At 41.2% G+C, this 21,245-nt stretch overlaps 1 protein-coding gene across 1 annotated transcript; it reads left to right on the forward strand.

Moving 5' to 3' along the window:
• Positions 1-4,312: 4,312 nt before the first annotated feature.
• Positions 4,313-6,918, forward strand: tent5c (terminal nucleotidyltransferase 5C). Its single transcript, XM_053328487.1, has 2 exons — positions 4,313-4,426; positions 5,446-6,918. The coding sequence occupies exon 2, from the start codon at positions 5,468-5,470 to the stop codon at positions 6,614-6,616; it is 1,149 nt and encodes a 382-aa protein (XP_053184462.1). The 5' UTR covers positions 4,313-4,426; positions 5,446-5,467; the 3' UTR covers positions 6,617-6,918.
• Positions 6,919-21,245: the final 14,327 nt, after the last annotated feature.

Below are 21,245 nucleotides of genomic sequence, written 5' to 3' on the forward strand. Positions count from 1 at the left end.
AGTGTAAAACAACTGATAACCACAACAACAATGGTGAAAGTGAAATGTAATGGTTAATGTCATCGTTCTGTTCCTGAGTGCTTTAACAATGAACAGAACCAGGCGTGGTCATGATCCGTGTTCATGAGCATTGCTATGTGTTTTCATGCCTGCACTAATTCAATGCTACATTTTCACCAAGCCCAGGAAATGCAACTCCATGTCTCCATACAGTAAGTCACATTTCATACTGAAAAGTATCAATGTAACACAATGACAATAAAGGTACTTGAATCTTAAAAATACTCATCTATGTTGCTGCTCCGGCACTCTGGACCATATGTCAGATTGGACTTGGGCCTAAAACGCTTATGCATTATGTCGTTGTTACTTAGTCTTTCTGAAGCTACTGCATGGTTACACCACTGAATTTTACTTTATGAAAAAACTGACCCATCATCCTGGTACCAGGCCTGAATAGTAGTAATAGTACAGTAGCAGTAATAGTCAGGGTTGGACCTGCATACAGTACATGATTCATTGTTGCTATCTGCAGTGGGAGGTGGCACTTTGGAAATTTGGTGTGGCACATAGTGATGCATGTTCTGAACAGTCTGGTAAACAAACGTCACATTAGAGCGTTCAGGAAGCTAAAAAGTTGTACAGGTCTGTATGTTAGTGACAGATATATGAAGACAAGAAGCCTGCACCAAAATCATCCTCACTGATAGCATAACAACTAAATATATGGAGTGCTTTCTGAACAGTTGTGATGTTTTCTATTAAATGTATTTGTCGTGTGAACATCCTGCAAAAAAAAGGGTCCTCTGTGGTTCACCAATGTCTCCAAGAAACTACTATGACCTACCTTTAAAGACAGCATGACCAACTCAATGAGCGCCAAAGTTTGATCTAGAATGTGGAGTTAGACTTAAAGTTAAACTCAAACTTAAAATGCAAAATGTATTTTTCTAGAATTTAAAACTGATATGACTTTCTTTGTTAATCTGTACTGTATGTGTACGTGATCCAACCAGAAGCAGGCCAGAGCTTTGCTTGTTAGTAGCTTGCTCTAAGATGTGAACTATTGCGAGAACGTGCACTCTCTTTAGCAATCACTTTAGCAATCTTAATATATGAAATCCTACAGATCAACATTTCAACACATCACACATTGGAGTGTTTAGTTTATGAAAATTAATGAGCTGAAACCAGCAATTATTCATCTGTGTGAACCAGCCATGTGTATGTTTTTGGCAGGAAGTGACTGCTGAACCACTGAAAATGAGATTGATGGAATTTCAGACTATAATCATCATTTTTAAATGTTTTAGTTTTCATTCATGGAATTATTTTTCCCCATTTTACGGTTCTACATCAGCTTTCATGATATGACATTATATTTACAGAATGATTTTTTTCCATGTAGGCTTTGGTTTTTTATATTAACATCTCACTGGCTTGATATCGACACCATATACAAACCTCCTTTTTTGGTGCAAAGTGAACAATTAAAGTTATATCATCTTTTGTGAATATTTGAGAGGAAAATACAGAGAACATACCAAAAGATATAAGTATAAATTAACCGAATGAACTCTTAAAGTATATTTAAAAGATTATATCAAAATAATCCAGGCCAAGACCAATCCAAAAAGCATTGGTCTTGGCTGTGGTCAGAAAGTGAGAGTGACATTAATGTTTCACTCACTCTACTCCAATGATTGTGCTGTTATTTTCAATAACCTCCTCAAATGTTACAGAAAAACACCAGAATTACAAGGTTTAAAAAAACTGTTTGCAGCAGGGGATTGTGGTTTGTGTTTCTATTTCCAAAGAATCAACACAATCTCCACCTATGCTGGTTTCCCCACATCATTTACAATAATACACTACTAGTGATGAGAGAGCTTCCTTCCAGATTATGTCACAGGGGATTCTGCAATGCATCAGTTCTGTTTTTTGACACATATTCTACATGTGAGAGAGAGAGAGTGAGAGGGAGGGAGAGGGAGGGAGAAGGAGGGAGAGGACTCCTTCCATGGAAATTTCCCAATGTGTTCACCCAGCGCACAGCTGTCCAGAAAGTTTCTGTTGACCATGAGGTCAGGGACTGAGTCTCTTGCCTCTCCTGCTATTAAACAACAGCCTGGTCTTCCATTCCCCAAAACACACCACCAGATTTCTACAGGTCTAAGCAAATGCAACGGATTCCACTGCCAACATCCAATTACGATGTTTGATGACAACCCAAACAGGATGTTCACATAGCTTTGATGAAAAATCAATCTTTAATGATTATCCACCAATCGGAAGATCGGCAGTTTGATTTCTGGCTCCTCCAGTCCTCGTGTCAATGTGTCCTTGATTTACTTAACCCCAAATAGCTCCCGATGCCTGCTTCAGCAGAGTATGAATATGGGTGAATGTTACTTGTAGTGTAAAAGCACTTTGAGTGGTGGAAAAACTAGAAAGTGCTATACATATAAGTACAGTCCATTTACCATGATAATGCCTGGTGACCTGTGCAGACCTGTGAGCACGCCGTAATCCATAACCACACTGTCTAGTTTCTTTCATTGGAGCTTTTTTCTACCATTCATTTTTAAATCAAAGCGTCATCAATCACTTCTACACCACTACAGTCAGTCTCCATTGTACCAACAGCTAAAACCAGCACTGTGTAATACAAGAGCTATGTTCTGTTTTCATTGGAACGGTTTTAAAGATGTTTTAATTCAACTTAGGATCAATATGGAGAGTGTAGTTTGTGTTGCTGATATTTTGTCCATCCAGCAGTATGTCAGTGAGGGTAGACTAAATGTTAAAAATGCTCTCATGGATCCCCCTCATTGTTTGGACTTCTCATGATTGAATTTTGAAAGTATTTTTGAGTCTATCCAACTTCTAAACAATAAGAGATGTGCATATGCAGTTATTATGTTCTCAGAATTTTCCATTACCTAAACACCCCCCAACCCCTTCCTCCTGCTTTCTCATGCACACACTCACACACATTGTCTAATACTTATTGTGCTCTTAAACTCACATAAAAAACACAATCAAACACACACCAACACCCAACGGACCTTTATCCTTTTGACAACTACTGTACAAACATATGACGCCTCCCGGTTCAGGTTGTGCAAATATTATTGATGTATTTTTTTTATGTAGGCTGTATGTCTTTTATATTGTTGATAAAGAATATTAATCAATCAACCTTTTCTGTTAAGTTATTATATTCTATTTTTATTGGTGTTACTTTTACTTCATATCCTGTTAACATGTGGAATGTATCAGTCAGTTGAAAGTGAAGTCATGCCTGTTTTGTCATCTTTATTTCATTACTATGACACATCGTTTTCTGTAACTGTCTTCATAACTGTCATGGTTTCTATAACTAAATAAAGTGATGGACAAATGTCTATGTAATTTCTGTCAATGATAACACATACATCACCATTAATCTAAGTTATCCACCCTGTGTTGATGGTAATCACAGGTCACACCTACTTTAAGCATTCTAGCTGGTCACTGTTGACACAATAACATGAACAGTAACACAACATTCAAATTGATATGTACTAACTATAGGTACATATACAGTATATCCTAGATTTATGGGTGTATTTTTTGTGTGTGTCCAGGTCATTAATGTCCCTCAGGTAGTGGCATGATGATACACATTGGGGAGCAAGATAAGCCCTGCCTCATTCTTTTAGGAGTATTTTTAATTTTAAGAACTCAATAAGCTCTTTGAAATCTGAAATTAGACAGTTGAACTTGTTAAAGTTTAGCTGAAAGGTACGTCTCATGTGTGAGTGGGTTTTTAAAAATGTTTTACTTGCTATTATTATGTTCTTATTTATTTTAAGGCAATATAAATAAATATTCAGTATGTGTCATAAGTAAATGTTCAAGTGTGACTAAGTCGGAACTGTAAAGAGAATTGCCTCAGGACCTAGATACAGAGGACACCGCCTGCCTGGAGACGCTCTTGGTTACCTGGCAACGCAAAAAACCTCGTCGACCAATCAGACCCTTCGCTCGGCGCATTGGTACAAGCAAACTCAACGATTGCACTATCTGTGTGATCTACTGATGATTAATGCTTGACCTTTGGGTAAATATATGAAGTTAATGTCTTTATTTGAATGTATGCACCTTCACATACTAGTCATGTAGTACTTTATAAACGTAAAAGCCACGCTACGTGGATAGAGGGACTGTGTCGTGCCACGGCTGTGCATCATTCTCAGTGGGTCGTTCTTCGGCTGTATAAATGAGGCGTGTCTTGTGAAGAGAGAGTGGTTCAAAGACCGGTTAAAAAGCGGTACCGTGTGTCTCAGCCAGTGGATTATGTTGGTGGTGTCTGCACGAATGCCAAGTTAACATCTTCTTTTTTGGACGTTGAAAGCTTTCGGAGTATACGCTTTTTGGAAATGTATGTATTGCTTTTATCAGTTTGGAAGACTTTAACGTAAAAACGCAGATAAGTTTTTTTTCAGTTTTTTTCCCCTTTTTTTTGAAACGTGTGTGCTAAAATGACGATGGGATTCAGTCAAACTCAACATTACTAACCTTTACTATTTGTCACGGTAACAGTAATTCATAGTAGCGTGTTGTACTTGTTTGAAATGTTAACGTTAGCGGGTAAATGAGAGGAAAAAGTCATATTGCCTCGTCACTGGTAGCTAAATTGATAAGTCAGCCGGAACGCTTTCAGTACCGGTGACGTTCAGACAAAACGCCTGTTATGTTAATGTACCTTATTGAAAAGGTAAATGTCGGGTGGTGTTATGTGTTTAGGAAAACTCGGGGTTTTAGTTGAGTGCACTTTAAGCGAGCTTGATGTTTGTCTCTCAGCGGTTCTGGAATGAAAAGCGAAGCTCGCACGGTGAGCTGTTCTAGAAGCCTCACGGGCTCTGTCCTTTGCTGTGTGTGCGTACGCGTGTAACGGAGAGTGAGCAGGTTGTCTCGTGCTGAATGGGGCCATGTTGCTGCTACTGTTTCACCAGGTCTTTTTTAAAAGATGGCAACCCAATTGAAATTGATTGCGTTTGTGATTCATATTGATCCTAGAGTAGTGTTTGACTATTTCCATTACAGTTGTACTACTGGCATATGTTACTAAACCATTTGACAAGCTCTACTACAAATATTTTAACATATAATGCGAGTTTGAACATATGGTGACATTTTTCTTATTGTATTTGTCCCTTTTTTTTGTTTTATTAATATTACTTTATACTATTTTTCGCTATACTGTCTATTTTCATGCCATGTATGCTTATATCCACGAAGTGCACTAGTTAGCTGCAATTGAATTAAACAAGGTCCAAATCGTTTTAGTACGTTATTGTTGTGACAGGAATTGGCTTAAAATGGTCTAAATTTTTTTTTTAAATTATGTGTCACAGTTGAAGCTGCATCTAACATCTGTTTTCTCTCCTCCCATCTCAGTTAATCTGAACTTTGTGAGAAGATGGATAACAAGGAAGCAAAGAGTTGTGCCAACAGTGTCCTCTCCTGGGAGCAGGTGAGCCGGCTGAATGAAGTCCTGACGGAGGTCGTGCCTGTTCACGGTAGGGGGAACTTCCCTACTTTAGAGGTGCGGCTGAAAGACATTGTGGCACGGGTGCGCTCCCGCCTGGAGCTCAGTGGCATCAGAGTAAAGGACGTTCGGCTCAATGGCTCCACTGCCAGCCATGTGCTGGTGCAAGATATCGGCTGGAGCTACAAGGATCTGGACGTCATCTTCAGGGTGGACCTGCCGCATGAAGCAGAGTTCAGGCTCATTAAGGACGTGGTGCTGGGCACCCTGCTGGACTTTCTGCCTGAGGGTGTGAACAAAGAGAAAATCACACCCATGACTCTCAAAGAGGCGTATGTCCAGAAGCTGGTCAAGGTTAACACAGAGCAGGACCGCTGGAGTCTCATCTCCCTCTCCAACAATAATGGCCGCAACGTGGAGCTGAAGTTTGTGGACTCAATACGTCGGCAGTTTGAGTTCAGCGTGGACTCCTTTCAGATTGTGCTGGACTCAGTGCTCACCTTTTATGAACTGGCAAATACGCCCATGTCGCAGGCCTTTCACCCTACTGTGAGTGGGGAGAGCATGTACGGAGACTTCAGTATGGCACTGAGCCACCTGCGGAACAAGCTCATCGCCACCAAGAGGCCCGAGGAGATCCGAGGTGGCGGCCTGCTGAAATACTGCAATCTGCTGGTGCGGGACTTTCGGCCAGCCAGCGAGGAGGAGTTCAAAGCCCTGGAGCGGTACATGTGTTCACGTTTCTTTATTGACTTCCCTGACATCGGTGAGCAGCAGCGCAAGGTGGAAGCCTATCTCCAGAGCCACTTTGTTGGCGAGGAGAAGAGCAAGTACGACTACCTCATGATCCTGCGGCGAGTGGTCAACGAGAGCACCGTGTGCCTCATGGGTCACGAGCGACGGCAGACCCTCCACCTCATCTCACTGATGGCCTTCCGGGTGCTGGCAGAGCAGAACGCCATCCCTGATGCATCCTGCGTCACCTGCTACTATCAGCCCGCGCCTTATGTCCGAGACCACAACTTCAGCAACTACTATGTGGCTAACCAGAACATTCCAACATGGCTGCCATGTAACTGACAAAAGAAACAAGTGGAAGGATGTACAAGAGAGCACGGCCGCTGCTGCTTTCCAGCAGAGGGAAGGAATAAAAATTAAAAAACAGAAACTCCAAAAAAATTAAATATTGAGGCAATAAATGCTTTGTTCCTCACAAGGCACAAATGACTATATTTAAGTGGACAAGTGTTTTGCTTTTGTTTTTGGAATCCTTTCTCATTCCTTATCTACAGAGGTGTCTAGGTCATTGAATAGAAAGTGATATTTTTAAGTGTTATTTAGATTTTTTTTTTTTCTCTCATCATGTTTGTTTGTTTGTTTGTTTGTTTGTTTCCTTGTTTATCAGCCTTACTCTTAATGAAGTTGTGTTTTGTGCCTTAATCTCCAGGTTTACCCCCTCCTCCCTCCTCCTCCCCATAAGTTATAAGTAATTAGTGGGCTATGTTTTTGAAGGGGAAAAGAAAATGATATATAGCCTTGAATTTGGTTTTTCTCCTGTGATTTAAAAAATGTGAAAAAGCAGAAAAAAACAAAAAATATTTAAAAAATGGTATTATTGGGGAAGAGGTCATATATTAGGTGATGGCCCAAAAAAAAGGAGGGGGGGCACTGGTGTTTAAAAGTTTAGTTGGCCGGGCAGGGGAGAGTGGTGGTACACTAATAACTTTCGTCATATCAGCAACGACGGGGAAAACGAGAAGAGTCAGTTTGTATCAATTCATTTTGACGTGTAAATATCTCTCACAGGCATTCGTGCTCTCTCTCTCCATTATATGCCGGCAGTGCCTGTGATTTGTACACAATGCAAGAGAAAAAGAAAAGTGTATTTTTATTTAATTTCCCACTGTGAATTTCAGTGTAGGATGAGCCCCCTCCCCACCTCTCACTCTCATTTGTATCCAGCTTGCTCAGCCCTGCACCGTTCATCAGCTTCTAGTGGAAATCTGCAGTGAGGCAGTTTAGTCTTCAGATAGACTGCTTTCCTGTATGTCTGAGGAGTTCACTTCTCCCTGTTTTAAGTTCCTTCCAAAGCCTCAGCAGTGACCACCAGATGTCACGGTCTTCTGGTTATTGCAGGAGGCCGGCGAGCAAGACACAGTGGACACGAGCCCACTGAGAGAATGTGGCTAGCCTCGTTGCTTTGGAGAGAGGGAGAGGAGCTAGCTGGGAGTCCTGCAGTGACAGGCTGACTGGGACTGGCTGTCCATTCCTTAAAAGGAGCAGCACATGGCTGGCGCACAGGGGTCATCCCTCACAACCATTGTAGGCTCGACAGCAGTCCTGAAACGGGATCCTCCTCTGACGCAGCTCAGCGACTGCCTCTCCACTCCAGGCCGTCTATAATTATCCTTTTTTTTTCCTGGTAGTGTCAGGGCAGGGAGCTGGGGACTGGTGTGCAGGCAACAGCAGCGACTGCCACCTTACATGTGTGGGGAGCTGAATCACTTCCTGTACTGTCCTCTCCAGCGCAGCAGCGGACCAAGCAGTGTTTGAACCCCATTTGTGGTCATAGGAGGGTAGACGGCACACCAGGGGCTGAGAATGGTATGTTAAGAGAAACGCCACCATGTCTGCTACAGGGATACCACTCCTCTTTCGGACTTGGATTCTGATTTATCACTGAAGCTACAAATGAGTTCAGCCCCCCCCCTCATGCATTGACAGCATTAGGCCCTAAACCTATGAATTTCTATTTTTAGCCGAGCCTATTATTGGCTGTTAATTTTGAACACTCGCAGTGTGGCGTTACTAGCACACGGGCTAAGCTGTGATTTAGACTCATCATCTCTTCTCCTCTACTGACATCACAGCATCCATGTTTGAGAGGAGAAAAGTTGTTCTTAAACTTCTTACACAAGTGGCAGCTGCTGTGTCCCCACCCACCCCCCTCGCCCCTCTGTTTCTCAGAAGGCTTCGCCTTTTTTCCTGCTCAGTGCATTGCTGCTGCTGCTGCCATTCATTTCTCTGTGGCTCATGTTTGTAGCAGATAACCAGCAGCGTCTCTTATCAGACTGGCTCACAGCTCCTGGCTGGTTAGAGAATAGTTAAGAGGAAGGTCAGCTCAGCCTCTTGTGCAGGTCACACCCCGTGGTCATGTTGTGCTGGCTCAGCTGTTGAGCTTTGGTATTGGAACTGCTTTAGTGTTTTTAAACAACTGAGGTGCCACACACACACACACACACATACACACACACACACATACACACACACACACACACACAGTGTCTCTCTCTCTCTGGACCAAAGTATGCTATAAAACCAGCAACTGAAGCACTCAAGTGCCTTTCACTTTTTGGAGAGTGAGTTAGGTTTTTAAAGGTTTTTTTTTTTTTTTTTTTTTAAACTTGTGATCAGGAGGGAAAGTGTTCTTTACTTTACAGCCTCTTTAAACCCTGTTGAATTTAAGACTCATCACTGTATTGGAAAGTAGTTTATGGGAGAATTCATACAGTGTCTTGTTGTTTTTTTTTTGGTGGGGGAATATAATACATCTGGTTTGAATTCATAAGTTTTTTTTTTGTTTTTTTTTTCCCCGTTTTTTTGTCTTTTCTATTTTGTTTGTTTCAATACTTTTCCGTGAAACCCATCCGTCTAGTCATTCCTGTAACAGTCTGTCATTTAGTTATGCTCCTTTTGTCTTTTCCAACCTATCATTATGATTGACTTCAGTTTCTCCTGAATGCCTTTTTTCTTTCTTTTAAAAAAAAAAAAAAAAATTGAACCAATCGATTCAGATTTTTCTCAACACATGCTACGTGATAAACGGAGTGCCTCGCTCTACCTGCTCCAGAGTAGCTCTACCTGCTCCAGAGTAGCCAGGCTTAAATATGTTGTGCTGACAAGTTTGTGTCCCCATCCAAACCCAAATACTACCTGAAGTGCACTGACGAGCCGTCACTGCGGCACAGTAGCTGGAGGTCACCCAGCACCGTACAGATCCCATAATAACAGAAGCACTTTAAAAAACTAAAAAACAAAAAAAACTAAAATAAAAAAAGAGGCCTGGTTTTACTCCAAACCCAGCCACCTGAGAGGAATGTAAATAAGCTAATGTGGTCAATTTGCTGAATGGAGTTGAGCTGGTTCTCAGGGATATAATGTGTTTTTGAGGGCTTTGTTTCTTTTTTGTTTTTTTGTTTTTTTCCTTTTTTTTTTTGTAATTTTGGGAAGGTGAATTAGTTTAAACAGCCCTCAACACTGAGAAGTCTCCTCCTGATAGTTGCCTTAATTTAGTCTTTTTTTCACTCTGTATTGTAACTCTGACTCTCCCCCTCTTCTCGCCCCTTTACTACAGGCTCTTTATTATTACATCAAGCCTGCAGTAAGTTCAGAGGCAGCCAGCAGACTTCAGCTCGCTACAGCCTGACCGCAGCCCCGGGTTTTTTATTTAATTTTTTTTATTTTATCTGTGCATCCATTCGCTCTGAGACATTTATCATCACTCAGCAGAAGGCCTTCCCTCCTCCTCCTCCTCTAGTGTAGCGCTAACAGCTGGATTTATTTCCATACTCGTACCCAGAGATGACGTTTGCTTAAAAACTACGTCCAAGTTGTATAGGAATGGCAGCCTCAAATCTCTCTATCATTCCCCAGTTTGTTGAAGTTCTCTGAGTGATGATAAGTTAGTTTCTGCAGCTCGGAGGCACATTCAAAGCCAGCAGCCCGGCTATGATGCTGCTGTTGCTCACACTTGCTAGGCTGAAGTCTGCTGAGCACTGAGGTGAGGACTAATCGCTCTTCTCTGGTTTCTTTTTTTTTTTTTTTTTTTGATATCGCCTGCTTAATATATTAGCGAGCGAGGTCAAAGAAAACGCAGCAAACAAGCAAAAAAAAGCGTTTTCTATACAGTCGATTGGTGAATGTAGCCCGCTGTGCGTTTTGCGTCCGTTTTACCTTAGACCCCCCCCTCCCATCACGTGTTTACGGTTATTGTGGCTTTTTTTTTCTTTTTTTTTTTTTCTTACTGACGACCGATAAAATTAAACAAAAAAAAAAAAACGTGTGCCTGTTAAACGAAAGCTTTACCGTCCCCATGGTGATGAGAGTGGGGTACAGCAGGGCTCTCAGGCGAACTCACTTCCTTCGTCAGGGTTGATGTATGTATGTTTGAGACGTATGAACTTTTTTTGTGAAGAACAACGTGGAGGAAAAAAAAGTGAGGATGAAGTGTTTTTTGCCGTTCGTTTTTTTTTTTTTTTTTTTTTTTTCCATTTAATTTCCTGGCCCCCACTTTTTTTTCTTTTTTTTTTTTCCTGCTGTAAACTGTCAGTGTTATGATCCTCTCGCTTCTCTCGCTCGCCTCGCCTTTTGGTCGTGCCACATTTGTTTTGGCCTTTGTTTATTAGTACATGGTGTTTTTCTTCATTTACGACACCTGTAGATGTATTCTTTGCTGGAGGGGGGGGCAGAAGAAGCAGAGGATTTAGCGATTTAGTGATGACGCTTGTCTTAAGTACAAGTCTTACATCATGGGAATGTGACGGAGGCCGTCTGGAAGCTCTCCTGCAGTTTCTATATGAAGAATTGTGAATTTATTTTATTTTGCAGCAGGTTTTGTGTTTACGTTAATGCGTGGAGGTGTGTGTGCTCGTTTGCATGTGTGTATGAGGGGATGCCTGTGGATACAAGTTTAAAAAGTGGGGGATAAAAAAAAAAAAAGACGACATTTGTCGCACTATACATTATTTTTGAAATAGTTAATACAAAAGAGCTTTTTTTGTCAGCTTCGTGATTGTGACGATGACTTTTGATGGTTACAACCATTATACTATTTCATTTTTCAGCACTTTTACCTCACTTGAGTTTTTTTCCTTTTGAATGGAAATGTACATGTACATCAGGAAAATGTGTTTGAAGAGGAAATAATGAATAAAGACATTAAATGCAACATCTGACTTGGCTTCTTTGTTATTGTTAAGATTTCACGCACTTTCTTCTGACATCTGAAGGACTTTGATAAGAATGTTTTGTACAGTTTACACTTCATTGCCACACTTGTAGAGCTGAAACAGGTAAAGAGTAAAAGTTAATTGTTGTCATTGGAAACAGTCTGGACTGTTTATGGAGCAGGATTATTGAGCATTTATGGTGATGATGGTTTAAAAACAGTTAAAGTTAAATAGATTTTAAATAGTCAAAGAGTTAACATACAGACAGTAGAATGAATGAATGCCTCCAGAAGCTCAGTGCAACAGTAGCAATAAAACCTAGCATAGTAGCGTAGTATGAAGGGCTATCAGTGTGAAACAGGTACACAGTAGTGCAGCAATATACTATAAAATATGACAGATAATGAAATATAGACTTGATAAAATGTCGTGCACAGGAGCAGCAGCAATGAAGGGCCACAGTTTGCAGAAGCTCACCAGCAACTGAAATGAAAATCCAAATTTGATGCTTAACTCACTACAAAGGTCATGAGGCCCCAGGGGCACAGCGGGGCCCCAAAGCCAGAGCTTCTGTAAGACATTACTCTGATGAACGTCTCTTGTTTGAGAATGAAGGGAATCTGTCAACAGTCCTGCTGTGAGCCGGGGGGTTTTACTGGGGCGGGGGCCTCTGTGTCCAGGGGCCTATTATGAATGAATTTGAAGATAGAAAAACACTGCAGTACAGTGCTGCTCTATGTGGGAGGGATCTATCTGGCTCAGTTGTGCATGATTCATGATGAGGAACAGTTTTAGAGAACGTTTCATGTGCTTTGATATTAATGGAAATCACTCAGGCTTCCACTTTTACATCTTTTTTTTTTGTATTCAATCATTTTTTTGTGCCCCGAACCTGAAGAAAAAATGTTTCATCCCAACTTTAACTGAACTTGATCTGAAAGGGTCACAAAAAAACCAAAAAAACACACCTATCATGTTTGGTGCTAAACTGCATTGATAAATGATAAATGATAAATTCAACAGTTCAACTCACAGTTCATATTAGTCCACAAAACACTTTTCAACACTTTTCTCAGGGACTATTTCTTCAGTTAGAAGGCATGAGGATCATGTCATTTGGGGAACCAGCTGTTTAAAGGTGACTATTTTTCAAGTCTGTCTTTAAACAATACTAACATACGTACATATGTGCTTAGCGCTCACATTGACCTCGTAGCTGAAGACTTTACTGCCACCACTTAAACTGAACACATTTATGTGGTAATAAATGTTGAAACAATGCTTTTATATCCTTGCTGTTCCTTCCGGTTTTTGGTGTGACTGTGCAGGGTCCATGTGGTCAGGGGCATACTGCTCACATGTACGTCGGTATATAATCATTCCACCTGTCCATACTGGATTCCTCCATGAAGCAATTTTGATGCAAAAGCCCACAGATCTTGTTACTTGTAAAAATGCATTCAGAAGTTCAACCAAAGCTGGAAAACTGGAGTTCCCAACAGTTTGAGTCAGAAAAACCAAGTGGGGTTCTTCCATAGTTAGTCACATTTGTACAGAATTCCTGATTTGCTACAAATGTGACTCAGTAAGGAAAGTCTGTCTATAGAAGCACACCTAAAACATACCCACTGTAGTTGTCTAACTCCTTTTCCATGTATCCTCTCTTTCATCGATGTCTGCATTAGACTTTAATCTTCAGTAAAGGTTTGCTGATACATCAACCTCATTATATTGTATGTTGTACTGTTAGATTCTGGTAGCAACACACTTCTGATGGCTTCAGCTTTCAGCCTTTTACAGCTCTGACCTCCTCACTTCCTTCCTTCAGTGTAATGGGCATCCTGATGGTGATTTTAACCAGAGATGTTTTCCATCTCTATCACTGGGGAAGAGGTTAGCATTTCAAAACTCAAACCCTGTCCCTCTCAAGATCTGGAAAACACTCTTCCCCTTGCCAGTCTTTTATTTTATTTTATTGGGTAATAACTGCCTGGACATTACTTTTTGTGATTATGTTGCTTTAGGAGTATTTAAAAGCGTTTTAAGTCTATTTCAGTCCCAGCATGCATTTGCATCTCCACGCATCACCCCAGCTGCCATTCTTAAAACACACTGACTTATCTGCAGAGAGTGACTCACTGTGTGGACTTAAGTGACGCAGCAACCTTGCCTCACCAACCTCTTTTTCCACTGTCCTGTATTCACGAGCTGCTTCACAGACAATATTAACCTTTACACACCTCCTCCCCTGTCTCTCTCCACTTCCTCTCCTCTGTGGATTGTGGTTTCAGTGTGAATAAGCTGCAAAAATGACACAAATTCTTATCTTTGAGGTTATTGTGAAATGCTGTAAATAATTGCTGTAAAATTGAAATTAAGAAGTGACATTCCTTAACCCTTACATACTGCTCATATTGTCACCCTTCACTGTATGGAGCGGGTCATTTTTATGCCCTTTATAATTAAACCCTGTACCAGATTTGTTACTAATGTATTTTCCATCCATTCACAATCACTCTACATGATGATCTCATGTTGGCAACCATCACTTTTTCCATGAATTAACTGAAAGTGAAGGATTCAACACAATTTGAATGGTAGGTTTCATTATAACCATCAATCAACCCTGACCCAGCTGCACAAAAAAGTAAAGAAATCATTCCATTTTTGTATATTTTGGGCTACTTTAAAAAAAAATCATAAAGTTTCAGGGTTAAATAATGTAATTTTGGCTGTTTTCACTGCTTTCAAATGTCAAAATAGGTCAACGTTGACCTGAACAGTATGTAAAGGTTAAATACAGTGCACCAAGCATGCTGTTAGGTCTCTTTAACAGCACAGCAGCTGCACAACTCACCTGAAAACACTGCTTTCCTGACCAACAGTTATTATTGTAACTTGCAAAGCAGCACCTGGCTCTCTCAGTGCTGCTCAGTGTCTGGCTGAGCTCCAGCTCCTCAGCCACACAGCCTCTCCTCCCCTTTTAAGTGTGTTTTTATGAAACTGAGCCTTCACATTTGCTTAAAAGTAATAAACTGACACAGTTACACAAGACAATTTAGTGCATCATCTTGGGGCGGCTGTGGTTCAGGAGGTAGAGCGGTCGTCCACCAATTGGAAGATTGGTGGTTTGATTCCTGGCTCCTCCAGTCTGCATGTCCATGTGTCCTTGGGAAAGATACTTGGTACCCCGCGTGGTAGCCCCTGACATCAGTGTATGAATGTGTGTGAATGAGTGAATGTAACAAGTTGTGTAAAAGCACTTTGAGTGGTCAAAAAGACTAGAAAAGCGCTATGTAAGTACAGTCCATTTACCATCACGCCAGACCATCTTAGAGGCTAATTTTAAATGTTCTAACACATTTCTGCAGTATTCTGGTCAGGCAACCAAAGATAAATGTTGACGCAGTACAGTGACTCAGCAGTGAGTTCAAACACTTGTTACATCAGTACTAACAGTTAGTTGGAGCGATAAGGTGAGTGATGAGCGGCTAGTTGTCTCACATCTGGAAACACATTGACGTAACAGTTGTAAAGTGAAGGAGACCTTTGGCCCAGACCCTAACAAACACACACACACTCACACACAGTGTCACTGCCAGTGGTCGCTTCTTTGAGGCCCTAAATGCAAATAAAGGATATACAGACGTGTACTATATAGGAAACCAAGCATCTTGTCAATCAGCACTAAAGTCAAGCTAACACAGTTAGAGATGATCAATTTATAACTACTCCTGTTTATAATTCAGTATTTTAAACATTTCTCAGTTTCTATCTCAATGTGTCATGAAAGAGCAGCTGTTTTTATCACTTTTAAATACAAAAACCAGCAACACAGAGCAGTCTGCGAACAGTATATATAGAAGGTCTTGACACATATTTGTCCACAACTCGCTTCCTTTTCTTTTTATTGAGTTATCACCTGCTCTCAGTGACTCTTAAGTGACTTGTTTCTTGAGTTTCAGAAGCACAAACGCAGTCAGATGTTAACAGGTCTACATGAGGGAGTTTCAAGCCCACAACAAAACCTACACAAAACCTCCTCTTCTGTACACACACATACACACAGATACACAGATCCCCCCCTACCTACCCCCTCACTCTCCCCTCCCCCAGCTGTGTTTGGCTTGGTCAAACAATGCGTGATTTCTGGAAAAATACTGATAGAAGTATGCCGGGATAGAGAGAGACAATGGACGGTTAACACAGAGCAGAGCGCTACCTGCCTCTGGCCTGTAGCAGCTGCTGAAATGGCTCTTCTTTTATGGGTTTTTATTGTTTGACTGTGGTCTTTTTATGTTTTTACCACTTGTTTTATTTCTTCAGTGTTGAATCTTGAATCTAAGTCTGTTTCGGCAGGGGTGGCGGGGAGCAAGTATTCCTGAGTAACCTGTAAACTCACCAACTATATTCCATTGCTTTGATCTTTGATTAATTACTGCGCTGTTTTCAAGAAAGCAAAAGAATTCCAGAGTGGTTTTAGCTGGCGTAGATTAACTTCCCATTTGAGTTTGCGTTGAGAAAAGGTTCTGACAAAGAAAAGATGCTGAGACACATGCTGTTTTCATATTGAAACATTTACAGAGATATTTGTCCTTTCATTCATTACAGTTTTTCTCTATTGCCAAAACACAAAACCCAGTACTCTAAACCAAATGACCAGTTGCCTAAACACATTTAGTAAAACTACCCCCCTTTTGCCACAACCACAAACACAATTCACCTGTAGACACTGTTCACAAAACCCATCCCCTTTTTCTCAAAACTCTAAACACATTTTGCCGTGCTAAAACACATTTTGCATATAACTCTGCTCCAATATGCATTGTGAAGCTCATGTGATGCAAAATGCTACCCACAATCAGCAAAACTTGAACACAATGAACATACCTGGTGTCAATCAGTAAGCACAACGACTCATAATTGAAAACACCTATTGCAAATGATGTGACCACACCTATATAAGTCAGTGCAGTTTGCTGAAGGTTCAAAAACAAAAATGGATGATCAAGACAGAAGAAGAGGAGTTCGTGTCAGAGGAGGGAGAGGAGTTCGTGTCAGAGGAGGCAGAGGAGCAGGCCGAGGAGGGAGAGGAGCAGGCCGCTATTTGTTTCCACAGAGGATGTTCCAGTTGGAGTCCATGGCCAGACCCCATGAATTTATATTTGTGGATGAGGCTGGCTTCAACCTCACAAAAAGGAGGAGGAGAGGCCGTAACATCATAGGACGGAGAGCTATCGTTGATGTGCCCGGCCAACGTGGAGGAAACATCACTCTCTGCGCTGCCATGAGTTCTAAAGGGCTTCTCCACCGGCATGCTGAACTTGGTGCCTACAACACTGAGCGTCTCCTCACCTTCCTAGGAGAGCTCAGATGTTTTGCATGACAATGACCACCTGAATGCTCGGCCAGCAGATTCCTGGGCCAGCTGATCTTCCCATATACGTCATCCTCTGGGACAATGTTAGCTCCCATCGCAGCATCCAGGTCAGAGAGTGGTTTAACATCAATCAGCAATTCATTAATGTGTGTCTGCCACCCTACTCTCCGTTCCTAAACCCAATAGAGGAGTTCTTCTCATCATGGCGGTGGAAGGTCTATGACCGCCAACCTTACACCAGAGAGAACCTTCTCAGGGCTATGGACCTGGCCTGTGATGATGTGGCTGTGGAGGCGTTCCAAGGCTGGGTGCAGCATGCCAGGGCATTCTTCCCACGTTGTTTGGCTATGGACAATATTGCCTGTGACGTTGATGAGGTCCTGTGGCCCGACCCAGCCCGACGACGTGATGCCGTCCCATGATTTCGGTGTCAACATACAACATACTGTGTCAATTTTCAACGTACTGTAATAAAACAATTGTTACTGTACTGTATCTATTGTGTGTAATGGATCCTCCATGGAGTTTACAGTACTCATTTTTGCATTGAGTTGTGATATTACTGCATTTTCTGCATTATGTAACTATTCTCATGAAATGCACAAATCTATAGTAAATGCCCAAAACATATTTGAGAATAAATAAGGGTTGCTCAAATGCATCCTGGCAGTTGTGAAACTGTAAAAAGAACAGTCTCACTGTGAAAATTGTGTTTTCAATTTTTTTTGGTAATGTGGTTAATGATGCTCAGTAGTGTTTACATTTTTGCAGGCCTTGAGTGATATTTTGGTGTCAGAGTTTGCTTTTGAGCATATGAGCATCTGTTTTGGTGTGATGGGTTGGTTTTGAAAAGAAACTGTGAGGTTTAGTGTACGTAGCTTTAGAAAAGTGTTTTGTGTTTAGAGTTTTGTGAAAAGTGAGGGCAGTATCGTGAAATGTGTTTAAGCAATAGAGAAAAACTGTAATACAGATGTGTCCTTAAGAGAACATCTGTCGTACTTTAATATTCAAGATCAATTCACTCAAATATCTTAAAACATGTCCTCATCTTCACTCTGTACCTTGGCATGCAGATATATGCCATATCTGTTTTTAAGATGAGTGATACATGTTTCTACCAAATTTCATGGTAATCCATCGAATAGTTGATCATGATATTTCAGTCTTAACCACACAGATGCACCAACAGAGCAACCAACAGGCCTTTAGTATGATTACTAGAGTCATGCTAGCTGCTAGCATGGATAAAAAACACGATTTAATAGAAGCTACTTTCAAGTCTCTATGGAATCTATAGATGGTAGGTCTGTGGGTTTATCAGAATAAAGGTGGACACCTTCTGGAAAGAGATGCTACTGTTGAGTTTTCAAAGTTCCCTTTATCTCCATTTTATTGGGTTAATTTGTGTTGTTTTTAATCTGGGTGAACTAAGCCTTTAAGTATTTTTTTTAGCATGGCAGGATCTACCATATGGGCGAAGTGCCCAGGGGTCCTAGAGCCCTTTTTTGTCAGGCTCTACAGAAATACAACACAAGGTCTGACCCATTCTCTTGATGTTGATAATTAGGGTCACTGTCAGAAACCGAGTATGTCCAAAACAAAACATGAGTTACACGGTTTCCACCTTACAGCAGCGTTATCCAATAAGAATTAAAGTAAAAGTTGTTTGGGGGGCATGAGCTTCGGTACCCAGGGGCCCCTGGGGGTACTAATGCTGCCTTGTTTTTAGAACAGGTAATGTTAGGTAATTGAGCATTAAGTTGATCTACAATACATACCACATATATTTTCTGCATATCTTAAGCGTTCTTCAGTAGTGGAGTGCTGACCTACAGTCTGATTGTGACAGCTATTTAACATATTTCTTACTCTAGTGAAACTTTATTAAGATTATTCTTCCGCAAAACCCAACAAAAACCACTTTGCGGCTTCCACGGATCAAAGCTCATGACTCAACTTCAGCTATCCACTTGTGTACCGGTGATGTTTACGGATGGGAGGTGGATATTTGTTGTCTGCTCCACATCACCCACTGCTGTGTGTCTGCGTGGGTCAGAATAGAGTTAGCACGATTAGTCATTAGCAGAAATGATTGTGTTCCAGGAATATTAAATTGCGATGCTATGACAAGCCAAAGTACATTAAAAGTCAACAGAGAGGCAGAAACAGTGGACTATTTCAGCAGGGTGTTGTGTTTTGAAACACTTGAACAGGCACAAAATGTTTTGCAGCTGCTGAACGCTCCACACTGACCTCGCAGCTGAAGATTTTTGCCGCCACCAGTTTAATGGAACGCATTTGAGTGGTAATAAATGCTTTCATATCCTCGCCGTTCCTTCCTGTTTTCGGCGCGACTGTTCGCGAGGTCCACGGGGTCAAGGCATATTAATTAGTACTTGGCTTGATTAAAGCTGATGCACTGTAGATCCCAGAGAAACCTCATTAGCATCCATGCAAACCATCCAAGAGTAATGAGCTGTGGCATCGATAGCATCTGTTTTGTGGGATGATGATTTTGCTGATTATGGCTTGTGTGTGTGTGTGTGTGTGTGTGTGTTTTGTTCACTGTGTGTGTGTGTGTGTGTGTGTGTGTGTGTGTGTGTGTGTGTGTGTGTGTGTGTGTGTCTGTGTGTGTTGGTGAGTTATGGTGCAGATAGGGGAGCATGTTGACCTGCCTACTCATGTCTTCTCATCCTGGCAGAGGAGAAGCTGCTCAAACACCAGGGCATCTTTTGGCCGAGCAGCACGAGCTCATCTTCTTATAACAGTTTCTGCTGTTCTGAATCAGACTTCCACTAACACACTTTAACAGCTTTCATCTTCTCAATGCCAGATCACTTCATGATACATTAGTTTCGTTCAATGTGATTGTCATTCATGATCACTAAAATGTCCTAAATCACTCAGTTAGTTTATATGTCATTGACATGTTTACTCAAAACACAGATGGGAACCAAATTAAAGGAAAAACCCACATGAGAAGTTTTATTTTTATTTTTAAGATGCCATATACAGTGCATACGCATTCTGGCATTTCCTCATCTGGCATTGTGATGGATGGTGGTGGCAGTGGAGGAGAGCACTCTGCAAAATCTCCCATAGATGTTAAGTTCAGGTCAACATCTGGTGACGGTGAAAGCCATGGAAGTGTATGACTTCCATACTCCAATGTTGTGGTTTCTGCTTATGTTTCTCCATTTATTTATTCAGGTTGTTCCTTCATTTTTTTCTCCTCTACGGTCTTCATACTACCCCCCCCCCCCCCCCCCCCCCCATATGCATGATTGGAACTCATTGTTGTGTGAGTGAACCGTGGAGCCACAAAATAAATACGTTTCGAGCGAGACGTCAGCTTGAAGCGGTGCTGAACATCACTTTGAGTTCAGCTCACAAATGTTGTATATATCATATCATGTTGTTTGACTCCCCTGAATAGAAATCCTTCAACGGGTGATAGTTATTAGTAGTTTTGGCCCCATTTACAACACATTTCATTTATTTTACATTGTTGTTGCCCATTCACCAGTTTAAATTCCGACCACCCAGACAGCCCCTGGTTTTATTTAAAATCTCATGATGATATTAATGATGTTTAATGATGTTACAGATTCTTATCAGGTACTTTTACTAATGAATATGTTCAGATGGATGCAGGGAGTTCAGGCATTCTACTTTGCACTGCTAAATTTAGACATGCACCCAGTGTTCAAAACACTGTTACAGTTAGGAGGTTTGTAAGCTTTCAAGATGCAAGTCTATTCATAGTTTGAAGAAAGTCAAAGCTCCAACAAACACTTGTGGTATAGGAGAACTTTATTAACAGACCAATGCATTTCAGCTTGTGATACAACACATTACAAGCAGCATTTATATGGGGCATTTAAACATACAAACAATAACCAATAATGTGCATCTAGATATTTATCAGCCCATGGGTAATCCACCAACGTGAGTTGGGCACATGATCATGAGACTTCAGGCCAATCATTGTCCCAGACAGGCAGGGAGGCAAAGGGAGTATCCAATACATAACATGGGTGACACCATATTTAGTCACTAATACAGCCTAAACTGTATGCCATATTGGCTTACATGTATGCTACACATACATATATACACACATATATATAGTCTAAGCACAGTTGTCACTGCTGCAGCTTGCTTAACTTAAATCAGCCCCACCACCGCCAGCATCTACTTACAGACTGACTCTAGTCACTGGATATCTGTTTTTATCATAACTCCCAGTTCTCTCTTTCTGTGTATGTTTAAATGTATGCTGTAGAAGCAGAGCCAATATGAACTATAGTGCTGTGCTCTGTTCTTATGTGAGTAAACCTCTAGGCCAGTGGTAGGCAAATAAGCCCTGCAGAAAAAGTAT

This window comes from Scomber japonicus, chromosome 11, assembly GCF_027409825.1.
Source record: "Scomber japonicus isolate fScoJap1 chromosome 11, fScoJap1.pri, whole genome shotgun sequence".
Classification (NCBI taxonomy): Eukaryota; Metazoa; Chordata; class Actinopteri; order Scombriformes; family Scombridae; genus Scomber; species Scomber japonicus.